This window comes from Alosa sapidissima, chromosome 16, assembly GCF_018492685.1.
Source record: "Alosa sapidissima isolate fAloSap1 chromosome 16, fAloSap1.pri, whole genome shotgun sequence".
NCBI lineage: Eukaryota > Metazoa > Chordata > Actinopteri > Clupeiformes > Clupeidae > Alosa > Alosa sapidissima.
In genome coordinates this window covers 599107-611606 of record NC_055972.1, presented here as the reverse complement: position 1 = coordinate 611606, position 12500 = coordinate 599107, and the positions used below count along the sequence as shown (strand labels likewise).

The following is a 12500-nucleotide window of genomic DNA, read 5'->3' as shown; positions in this document are numbered from 1 at the left end:
CCAGGGCCAGCCGTAATTTAATTCGACCTGAAGTAGCCTAAATCGCGGCCTGAGCTCGCAATTAACGTGCCTTTTAGGCTCACCAAAGTGTAGCCTACACATGGACACAAATTGCATGCTTAAATAGTTTAAGAACTAATTTTAAACTGTTTTGTTAAACTGTTCAACCGTAACACTTGCCATCACGCATGCACCTCTTCCTCTCCCTCTCTCGTGCACTTACATACATGATGGCAAAGCATCCTCTTTGTGACAGGTTCCTTAACAAGCACATAGCCCATTGTGTAGGCCTAGTCTATGAAAATAATTGCTATCACTCAGTTCTTGGATTAATATCATACACAGGATTTACATGTGATGCAAGTTGATAGACAATTGTGTATCAAAAGAAGAAAGAAAAGTTTGCATAATTAAATGCTTTTGAATGAATTTTTGCAGCATATCGCCTTTACTATCTACCCCCCTTTTTGACAACTGACATATCGGTTTTACATATCGGTTATCGGCCTCCTGTTTTGGTAATAATTGATATCGGTATCGGCCTTGAAAAAACCATATCGGTCGATCCCTACTGCTGAGGTTGTTGGGGTAGGGTAGGTGTGTGTGTGTGGTGTGTGTGTGTGTACTCGCCTGCTGAGGTTGTTGGGGTAGGGTAGGTGTGTGGTGTGTGTGTGTGTGTGGTGTGTGTGTGTACTCGCCTGCTGAGGTTGTTGGGGTAGGGTAGGTGTGTGTGTGTTGTGTGTGTGTGGTGTGTGTGTGTACTCGCCTGCTGAGGTTGTTGGGGTAGGGTAGGTGTGTGGAGAACCGCACTTCTCCATTCATATCCTCCACTGCCATGATGTCCTTGGGCCCTTTGTTGCGCACTTTGGTTGTCCTGGAGACAGAGAGCACAGACTCCTGAGAACCCTGAGGATCTCCCACCAAACTTCAATCAGACAACCAACCTCACCTTTACCCCCCCTACCTCACCTTTACCCCCCTCACCCTCTCACCTTTACCCCCTCACCCTTACCCCCCCCCCACCTCACCTTTACCCCCTCACCCTCTCACCTTTACCCCCCCACCTCACCTTTACCCCCTCACCCTCTCACCTTTACCCCCCCTACCTCACCTTTACCCCCTCACCCTCTCACCTTTACCCCCTCACCCCCTCACCTTTACCCCCTCACCCTTACCCCCCCAACCTCACCTTTACCCCCTCACCCCCCCACCTCACCTTTACCCCCCCTACCTCACCTTTACCCCCCTCACCCTCTCACCTTTACCCCCCCTACCTCACCTTTACCCCCTCACCTTTACCCCCTCACCCTTACCCCCCCAACCTCACCTTTACCCCCCCACCTCACCTTTACCCCCTCACCTTACCTTTACCCCCTCACCCTTACCCCCCCAACCTCACCTTTACCCCCCCACCTCACCTTTACCCCCTCACCTTACCTTTACCCCCTCACCCTTACCCCCCCAACCTCACCTTTACCCCCTCACCTTACCTTTACCCCCTCACCCTTACCCCCCCAACCTCACCTTTACCCCCTCACCCTCACCCCCCCACCTCACCTTTACCCCCCCTACCTCACCTTTACCCCCTCACCCTCTCACCTTTACCCCCCCTACCTCACCTTTACCCCCTCACCCTTACCCCCCCAACCTCACCTTTACCCCCCCACCTCACCTTTACCCCCTCACCTTACCTTTACCCCCCCTACCTCACCTTTACCCCCTCACCCTTACCCCCCCACCTCACCTTTACCCCCCCTACCTCATCTTTACCCCCTCACCCTCTCACCTTTACCCCCCCTACCTCACCTTTACCCCCTCAACCTCACCCTTACCCCCCCAACCTCACCTTTACCCCCCCACCTCACCTTTACCCCCTCACCTTACCTTTACCCCCTCACCTTTACCCCCCCTACCTCACCTTTACCCCCTCACCCTTACCCCCCCAACCTCACCTTTACCCCCCCCAACCTCTCACCTTTACCCCCTCACCTTTACCCCCCCTACCTCACCTTTACCCCCTCACTCTCACCCCACCCCTTCACCTTTACCCCCTCATCACAATAACACTTCACCACTTACCTTTAACTACTCACCTTCATATGTTTAATCTACCTGTACCCCCTGTTGCTCTTGGGTGCTCCTTGTTGGTGCCCCACCCCCATAAATGCACAAATAGGCTGACACCAGACATCATTTCTCTGCATTTCTTACTTCCAGTAACTACACAATAAACTTCCTTGTATCCATGTATCCCCTCTATGCCATAACATGTGCTCATCCTGCCTTCCTTTACACTTCAGTTCAGACACAGCTGAAGAGATGTGAATAACCGGGTGAGTGTGTGTGTGTGTGTGTGTGTGTGCATAGGACTGCTATATTCCCCTGAGGTGTCAGAACGGGCACTAGGGTGGTGTGTGTGTAGTATGTGTGTGTATAGTGTGTGTGTGTGTGTATAGTGTGTGTGTGTGTGTATAGTGTGTGTATAGTGTGTGTGTGTGTGTGTGTGTATACTGTGTGTGTATACTGTGTGTGCATATAGTGTGTGTATATAGTGTGTGTGTATATAGTGTGTGTGTGTGTGTGTGTGTGTGTATATAGTGTGTGTGTGTGTGTGTGTATATAGTGTGTGTGTGTGTGTATAGTGTGTGTGTGTGTGTGTGTGTGTGTGTGTGTGTGTGTGTATATAGTGTGTGTGTGTATATAGTGTGTGTGTGTGTGTATGTGTGTGTGTGTGTGTGTGTATATATAGTGTGTGTGTGTATATAGTGTGTGTGTGTGTGTGTGTGTGTATATAGTGTGTGTGTGTATATAGTGTGTGTGTGTGTGTGTGTGTGTGTGTGTGTGTGTGTGTGTGTGTGTGTGTGTGTGTGTGTGTATATAGTGTGTGTGTGTGTACATACCACTGCACTGGCTGCAGGTTGTGCAAGAAAGGGCGGAACCCGCAGCTGCATTCGAAGATCATTGTGCCAAAGCTCCAGTAGTCCACCGTCACTGTGTACGGCTTATTCTCAAATAGCTCCGGAGCCTGTAAACAACCAATCAGAGCAGACTCAGCCTGCAAACAACCAATCACAGAGCACGCTCAGCCTGCAAACAACCAATCAGAGCACACAGCCTGCAAACAACCAATCACAGAGCACACTCAGCCTGCAAACAACCATTACATTACATTACATTAGGCTGACGCTTTTTTAACCAAAGCGACTAACAACATGGTAAACAGTACGTTTTAGAACAATTCTCACAATTTTAGGACAGTTTAAAAAACATTAGAGTACAGTAAGAATAAGTGCGTCGGTGAGTGCTGTTTTTAACAGTTACTTGTCAGTTTAAAACGGCTGGTGAGTGCTAGGATCAGTAAGACTTGTTGTAAGTGTTGCTATGAGAGTAGATGTTCTCTAAAGAGCTGGGTCTTCAGGAGTTTTTTGAAAGTGGAGAAGGATGTCCCTGCCCTTGTAGGAACTGGCAGTGTGTTCCACCAACGAGGAACAACAGATGAGAAAAGTTTGGATTGGCTTAAGCGTACCGGTGGTAGAGCTAGACGTCGTTCGTCAGAGGAGCGCAGCAGTCTGGAGGTAGTGTAAGTCTGTATGAGGGCATTCAAGTAGGTGGGAGCAGAACCGGAGACTACTTTGTAGGCAAGCGTTGGAGACTTGAATTTGATGCGGGCCGCCATAGGTAGCCAGTGTAGCTGGATGAGCAGCGGGGTAACATGTGCCCTTTTGGGTTGGTTGTAGACCAGGCGCGCCGCCGTGTTCTGGATCATCTGAAGTGGTTTCACTGCGCAGGCTGGGAGACCTGTCAGGAGGGCATTGCAGTAGTCGAGTCGTGAGATGACTATTGCCTGAACCAGAAGTTGGGTAGCATCTTGAGTCAAGTAAGTCCTGATTTCCGTATGTTGTAGAGTGCGAAACGGCATGACCGGGCGACTGAGGCAACATGATCTGACAAGTTTAGTTGGTTGTCGAGAACAACTCCTAGATTTCTTGCAGTCCTGGTCGGTGAAACAGACAGGGAGTCAAATTTGATGTTGATGTCGTGGTGTATGGTAGGTTTAGCTGGGATGACCAGCAGTTCAGTCTTTGAGAGGTTCAGCTGGAGGTGGTGTGCCTTCATCCATGTAGCTATGTCTGAAAGGCAATCCGAGATCCGTGCTGAAACCAAGGGGTCATCAGGTGGAAAGGACAGATAGAGCTGTGTGTCGTCTGCATAGCAGTGGTATGAGAAGCCGTGCGAACGGATAATCTGTCCCAAGGAGGTGGTGTAGATAGCAAAGAGGAGGGGGCCCAGCACTGAGCCCTGGGGGACCTCTGTGGTGAGATGGTGAGGTGCAGATAGCTGACCAAGCCATGATACGTTAAACGAGCGTCCTGTGAGGTAGGATTCAAACCAGGAGAGAGCAGAACCGGAGATTCCCATGTCAGCGAGTATAGAGAGAAGGATACGGTGATTAACCGTGTCAAAGGCAGCCGATAAGTCAAGCAGAATGAGTACTGATGACCGAGCGGTCGCCCTGACTTCTTTTAAGGCTTCTGTTACAGACAGCAGAGCCGTTTCGGTAGAGTGGCCGCTTTTGAACCCAGACTGATTTGGATCCAGAAGGTTGTTCTGTGAAAGGAAGTCAGAGACCTGTTTGGAGACTGCTCGTTCAATGCCTTTGGATAGGAAAGGCAGTAGTGAGACAGGGCAGTAGTTCTCGACTTGAGCAGGGTTGAGAGAAGCTTTCTTAAGTAACGGTGTTACCCGGGCCATTTTGAATGCTGTTGGAAATGTGCCGGAGGTTAGCGAGGCATTGATCACATGTGTGATAGCTGGAGCGATGGTCGGGCTGATGGACTGAAGTAGGCTCGTAGGTATAGGGTCCAGCGAGCATGTGGTAGGACGGCTGCATGTCAGGAGTCTGGACACTTCACTCTCGGAGAGAGGCGTGAATGCCGAAAAAGATGTTCCAGCAGCCCCTAGAGGTTGTAGGAGTGCGGTATCTGAGTCAGATGCGTTGAGTGGGCATGTAGAGAATTGACTGCTGATTGCCGCCACTTTGTTTGTAAAAAATGAGGCGAGGGTATCTGCAGTAAGGCTGGATGGAGGAGGAGGCAGCTGAGGGTTGAGTAGCGATTTGAAGGTTGAGAAAAGTTTTCGAGTGTCTGTAGCGCTGTTGATTTTATCATTGTAGAAAGCATTCTTAGCAGCAGTGATGCTGGCTGAGAAGGAGGTCAGGAGTGTCTGGTAGTTTTTGAGGTCGTCAGCTAGTTTGGATTTGTGCCATTTCCTCTCCGCGGCTCTGAGTTTGGTGCGCTGCGATCGGAGGGTATCATTTAGCCATGGATGAGAATGTTTGGATCGAGCTGGCCTTGTGGTAAGAGGGCACAGCTCGTCTAGACACGAGGTCAGTGTGGAGCAGAGCGAGTCAGTGGCTTCATTAACCTCCAGAGAGGAGAAGGTGTTGAGTGGAGGTAGACCGGAGGCAACCACAGAGGAGAAGTGCGTTGGAGACAGGTTCCGGATGTTGCGGCGGAACGTGACCATCGGCTGAGGAGCCGGAGGCTGTTCTGACAGGCTGACGTTGAACTGGATGAAGAAGTGGTCAGAAAGATGGAGAGGCGTCACCATGAGGGTGTCTGTGCTGCAGTTCCGAGTGAAGATCAAGTCAAGCTCTTTGCCAGCTTTGTGAGTCGGTGGGCTTTGAACCAGTTCGAGGTCAAAGGAGTGGACCAGGGCCAAAAAGTCCGCTGAGCCTGGGGCATCTAAGTGGATGTTCATATCACCGAGAACAAGAAGCGGACAGTCATGCTCAGGGATGGAGGATAGCAGAGTGTCAAGTTCGTCAATAAAGTCGTCTAGAGGGCGGTAGATGACCAGCACGTAGAGTTTTGCTGGGGCGATCACTGTGATGGCATGGAATTCGAATGAGACATATTTGTTTGAAGGCAGTAGCGGGGAAAATTTCCATTTGTTGGAGATCAGCAGGCCCGTCCCGCCTCCTCGTCCAGATTAGGGCTGTCACTTTTGTGAAAAATTCCTGTTCGATTTTTGAGACATAGTGTTCATTGAATCGATTGTAAAATCGATTTTTTTATGTCTAAAGACGTTTCCATTTTCAACGCCAAATATAGGCCAATCCACAAACAACTGCATTAGGACGATTGTAGACGCAAGCCAGCAATATTTCTGATTTATTGGCGTGAAGTTTCGTGCACAATGACAAACAGAAGTGCAACATTCTCGAAAACCAGTAAACCGAGTGGACTGCCATTACATCAGTGACATGACAGCAGGCTTCAACCTAGCTGTGTCTGTGTTTACGTCAAACAAATTTCGCCTACGTAGAACTCGATTGCACAGGTTGCGTAGCCTACCGCTTTGTTCTTCTCCATAGTTTGACATACCAAAAATCCGAAGTACTTCCACATCGAACTCCTCAAGCTATTAGGGCCTATCACTCGTCTCTCTACATGTCGCACAGGTTGATCGCGTTGTCCTCCATTTTTTGGCAAAACACGAGCAGCACAGCAGCTGATTGAAACAGCTGTTCCCGGTGCGTAAAATTGGTGGGAATTTTCTTTTTAGCGTTCGCAATGCTTTCTGCACTTCGGAATTATTTTATATTTGGTTAAAATCGATTCCCTATTTTAGTTTTCGAAACTTGTGTTGTTTGGTCCAATCGATTGTGCAATCGATTTTCGAACGTAAAGTGACAGCCCTAGTCCAGATAGGCGAGGGGTGTGGGATAGTGTAAGGTTAGTGGAGAGTTCAGCCGGGGTGGCAGTGTTCTCTGGTTTGATCCAAGTCTCAGTGAGAGCAAGGAGTTCCAATGAAAGGTGGTTGGCATAGCCAGCTATGAAGTCCGTTTTGTTGACTGCGGATTGACAGTTCCACAAGCCCATGGAGAAGGAGGTTTCTGTCGGTGAGGACCGTTTAAGTTCCTGGAGGTTAAGGCGATTTCTGCCCCTTTTGGCATGATTTTCTGCAATGGCCGGTGATAACAGATATGGTGGAACGGCACATTTTGCCGTTGTCGGTGCCTGTGCTCGGTGAACTTGCACAGGTAAACTTGCTTGTCTTGACCGCATCCGTCTTAAACGAGGCCGGCTGAAACGAGGGCTGCCGCTTATGCTGACGCTTCAGCAGCCGCCACAATTGTTATGCTGATAGGAATTGCATGCAGCTGTCCTCGTGTCTCACTAATGATGAATCAGCGTAGACCGCCCTCTGACGTTCGCACAGCTTAGATTGTTCAAAAGGGTGTTAATTACTGTCAACTGAAAGTCCGCTCGCTCACACCGACCGAAACTCACAGTTTTACGTAGCCTCCTCCCTCAGCTGTTCCCAAACGCCCAGAGTCCAATTCTAAACACTTGGAGAGGATTGGCCAGTAGTAGCCTATGTGTTCTTGCTTTCTCTCTCCCAACTCACTGCAGTTGTTGACAACCAATCACAGGCCTCAGGGTCTCATACAACAGCCAATCAGAGCCTCGTTTTGGTGTTTGTTGTAGAGTCGCAGTCAGTCAGTCTGGTTCCTAGAGTCAGCCAATCACAGTTACTAGTGGCTTCTGAACGAGCCAATCACGCTTAATCTGATCTTCTGAGCGAGCCAATCACACTTAATCTGATTTCTAAAGCCAACCAATCACAGTTACTAGTGGCTTCTGAACCAGCCAATCACAGTTATTAGGCCCAATCCCAATTATTTTTCTTACCCCTTCCCCTTAGTTTTGCTTGTTCATGTGAGAGGAAGGGCTATCCCAATTCTCTTTTGGATCAAGGGGTAGGGCTAAGGGGTAGATACCCCTTAAAAGTGAGAATTTCTGCAAGCTTAACTGAGGGTCAAGAGAAATACCCAACATGCACCGCTCACTCCACTCGTATCTATTTATCCATCACCAAAAAAACAACCACATTGAGGCACTCATTCATGTCAAATGTTGCCATTAATAAGGATTCTAAAATTAAAACAACAATTGTTTTATGTTGCATTCAATCTTGTGGCCATATATTAAAGCAGGGCTCCAGACTGCCACCAAATGGTGGCATTTTGTGACCAAAATTTGAGATTGTGCGACTGAATTTTACATCCAGTCGCACATGTGCGACCAGTAAATGTGTCCCTTTTTTTTTACACGTTAAACGTGGAAGGGGCGCGTCAATGAATCTGGAATCTGTGGCAGGCCAATGAGAGTGAGGAGGATGGGGAATGGCCTCTGCGAGTGGCTAATGTGTGGAGGGGGAGGGTCCTAGAGATAATCGAGTGCACATAAACGTCTGTGGGAAAGAGACAGATATCACAACCTGCTACATGTGTCTGAACAATGAGCAAGCGAACTATTGACTCGTTCTTCCCACCTGCGGCTAGTGTGCTAGTATAGTATACTAGTATACTACAGTGTCACAGTTGGATGATGATTCAGAGTCAGAGGTTTATGTGGTGAAATGTTCGTGAGGGAACCCTTGCAATTTTAACGCAGTTAAAAGGCTGCTGATGTGTGAATGCAATTCATAATGTTTTCTACATAGTTAAAATAAAGGTTCGTACTTCTCCTTGGGACAAGAACTTTTGAGTCTTAGAAAACACTTACATTTACATAGGGATTTTGAACATTCATAAGACCTTTGCAGAGTTAACTTGAGTGCAGCAGTTTTGAACAAATTTGTGCAGCACGGTCACAATGCTAAGCGGATTTAATAGCAATTTAGTCCGCCATCTTCTATGCAATGCATATGTGGCAACAACTATCATTAATGTTTTGTTAAATGCACATGCAGAGGAGGGGCAGTGGGATCATTACAAGAGCGGGATGGGGCAAGGAAAGGCTGCGTGCGTAAAAAGCGCAGCTCAATGAAATGATTTTATTTTATCTTTCATTTAAATAGTACAACATAGAGCATTGATGTGTGGCGGCCAGTTTTGATGTCGTGGCGCACCGTCACAGATTTGTCAACGTATGGGAAATGCTGCATCACATCACACGAAAGAGCTTTTTCTCAGCTTAAACAATGTTAGCCACCAGCTTCACCAGGGTCACCTCAGTTAATCACTAGCTTGGCACTCTCTTTGTGAGATAACAAACTCCTTTGCTCTCACTCTCAAGAACAGTCAGTATGTCTTAGGGCCTGTCCACACGGAGACGCTTTTTAGGTTAAACGCAGAGGTTTTCCTTCGTCTTGGCCGAGCGTCCAAACGAATCCTGCAAACGCACTGCCCTAAACCACACTTTTTTGAAACCTGGTCCCAGAGTGGAAAAATCTGAAACCGTAGCCCGTTTGAATTCGATTAGACAGCGAAACCGCACATCCTGCTTGAGTATTGATGATGTCATCACCACACCTCAGCTGCCCTGGACTTGCACTTATAGTATTGCCTAACAATACTAGTTTTCATACATGACATTACCTACGATTACACTTCGTAAGATAAACATCACAACTGGTGCTGCGCAGCGCCGATAGCTTATGACTTGGTGGACTGAACACTGTTTTTCCCAGGGTGTTTTTTTATGCATTCTAGCTACTGTCAGTGACACGAGAGAACTTAAGTTATTAGGAAAGTGCGGTGTAAGTTAAGGCTACATTAATTTGTGCGTAGTGCCAGTGTCATTCATTTATTTTACATGTCTTACAACATATATACATGCATTCACAGTCGAGTGAAATCAGATATAAGCATACAAAGACGCTTAGAACTCACGTTAAGCCGATGGTAGCACACTGAATGCAAATGCGTGATTTGATGCAGGCAAAGGTATTGACTGTTACTAACGAAGGTTTTATAGCAATATTATAAATGTGGCGACAGAATAGCCTAGAACTTGGGTAAGCCTTGCGTTTAGTAGCCTAATTGTGGTGATAGCCAAAACTAATGTGAATCACGGACTATCCTACAACCAAAGAAAGTAAAGGTGATTAGTAGGCCTACCTGCGTTAGCCAAATAAAGGACGGGACTGCACCCTTCACAACCCGTAAAACAAAGTTTATTAGTTTTACAGTTGACAGTTCACCATCAGTCCACACAAACAATTCTGGTTTCCTTGCACTAGCCATTCCGTCGTAGCCTATTCTGTCTGTTTGTAAAGCGCAAGTTTTGGTCAATTTCTGTAAAGAAACAGTGCCACCTATAGGCCTGGGGTATGAAGTAACATGTTGAGTCGTGTTAAGATGGATCCGTTTGGACGCAAATATTCTTGATACGGTTCCAGGAAAGACAGAGGAAAAAAAGATCGGTTTGGTACGTGTGGACTAGGCCTTAATGCAATGGACGTCGGAACAGACCAATCACAATCCTGCTTTCATCCGTGACCAATCAAATCCCAGGCCTAGCACTGGGCCCTGGGGAAGTCTTACAAAGGTCACCAGGCCCACGCCCACGCACGCACACACACACACACACACACACACACACACACACACACACACACACACACAGTGAAAGGCAAAGCAATGCAGCAGGGCTTGAAAAAAGAAAATGTCCAGCATGGCTCTGCAGATGCAATAGATAAGAGAGCCGACTTACCAGGTACTGCAAGGTGCCAACAAATGAGGTACAGAGACTGCCCTGGTCCAGGTCTTTGGCATAGCCCAGATCTATGATCTTATGGACCAGCTGTGGAGATACACACACACACACAGGTTAGCTTAGCCCTAGCCATGCGCTAGCAACATGGCTCACTGCTGTTTGTCTGGATGGTGATGGAGTCAGAAGGGATGTTGCATGATCGCCTTGCTAGGCTCTTTGGTGAAACCAACTGCTGTCAAAATCAGTATTTGACATTTCCTTATAGCAATCCTAAGCCAAATAATTTAAATTCCGAAAAGATGTTGTGCAAGTGGTTGTCACGGCAGGTTGCCATGCAAGTGGTTGTCACGGCAGGTTGCCACTCGCCAGATTGTGACATCATGACGGTCAGTGACACTGCTGGCCATTTCCGTGCCCTAAGCGAAAAAAAAAACTTCTAAAGTAAAATAAAAGGCCTATAATTTACAGACCATTCTTGTGTATTTGTAAGCAATTTTTTTCTGAAGAAATGCTGTTTGACTTATAAATGGAGCATTGAGTCTTTATGTTCTCATAATGCCCTTTTGCCAGCTCTTCATTACAAGCCTTGTTTGTTTGAGCCACATTGATAGCACACTATTAACAATAATATGCACAATACTAAGTTGGAAATGGACATACAAAATGAAATGTTGTTCACATATCTGTTGGCAATTAAAAGTGAATTATGACATGGTAGCCACCCAGCTATCTGAATGGAATGCGTTTCAGTCGGCTTGGCATGTCATGTGCTCCATGAAAATACTGGGAAATGAAGCGTTGAAGACTCACCAACCCCATTCTACAAAGGCCAAGTAGTAGACTAGTCTTTCTATTCTTGTCCACGTTCCAAATCACATTGATTGCAGCCTGTTAAAGCGCCCCACTCACCAATCTGAGTCAGTAATGGGAACCGCATAACCTTGCAAAGCGCAACCTCCTCGTCTTTGTTGCCTTCATGATTTCCTTCTAAAAGTGTATTATATTGAAAAGGAGACACACAATGACAAGCCAGCGGTAATCTGCCACTCTCTTTGTCTCTCTCCTGCTCGCACAAGATGCGTTCCCAATGAAGTGGAGTAAGTAAAGTTAGATCTGCTACGTGGTGGAGATTGAGAGAACTCAAAAACATCCGGGTGTCCTCTCCGAGTGAACGTTCTCGAGGCAGAGTGAAACGCAGTTTGCAGTAAAGCTACTATTTATTGGTGCATCTGTGAGGAAGAGGGAAGTGTTTGCAGTAAAGCTACTATTTATTGGTGCATCTGAAACGCAGTTTGCAGTGAAGCTACTATTTATTGGTGCATCTGTGAGGAAGAGGGAAGTGTTTGCAGTGAAGCTGCTATTTATTGGTGCATCTGAAACGCAGTTTGCAGTGAAGCTGCTATTTATTGGTGCATCTGGGTGGCCCCTCTGACCTCTCCGAGTGTGAGAGTTGCGGTCAACACTGACATTAGCAACGCTGTTCTCATACAGTCATGCTAATAAAGCAACTTTGACCTTGCCTTGCCATTGATGTGTGTGTGTGTATATGTGTGTGTGTGGTGTGCTACCTTACCTTGCCATTGATGTGTGTGTGTGTGTGTGTGTGTGTTGGTGTGCTACCTTACCCTTGCCATTGATATGTGTGTGTGTGTGTGTGTGTGCGTGTGTATGTGTGGTGTGCCTACCTTACCTTGCCATCGATGTGTGTGTGTGTGTGTGTGTGTGTATGTGTGTGTGTTGTCGTACTACTTTACCTTGCCATCGATGTGTGTGTGTGTGTGTGTGTTGGCATGCTACCTTACCTTGCCATCAATGTGTGTGTGTGTGTGTGTGTGTGCTACCTTACCTTGCCATCGATGTGGTGTGTGTGTGTGTGTGTGCTACCTTACCATCGATGGTGTGTGTGTGTGTGTGTGTGTGTGTGTGTGTTACCTTACCTTGCCATCGATGTGTGTGTGTGTTGGCTTGCTACCCTTACCTTGCCATCGATGT

The 12500-nt window shown here is 47.3% G+C and overlaps 1 protein-coding gene across 1 annotated transcript in view; it reads right to left on the bottom strand.

The window, feature by feature from the left end:
* chuk (component of inhibitor of nuclear factor kappa B kinase complex) overlaps nt 1-12500 on the bottom strand; it is a 34811-nt gene that overhangs the window by 17674 nt on the left and 4637 nt on the right. The window contains exons 5-8 of the mRNA XM_042066133.1: nt 12487-12498; nt 10506-10595; nt 2901-3025; nt 767-874 (exon numbers count right to left, since the gene is read on the bottom strand). Of these exons, the coding sequence (XP_041922067.1) occupies nt 767-874; nt 2901-3025; nt 10506-10595; nt 12487-12498 (335 nt within the window). The remainder of the gene's footprint in view (nt 1-766; nt 875-2900; nt 3026-10505; nt 10596-12486; nt 12499-12500) is intronic.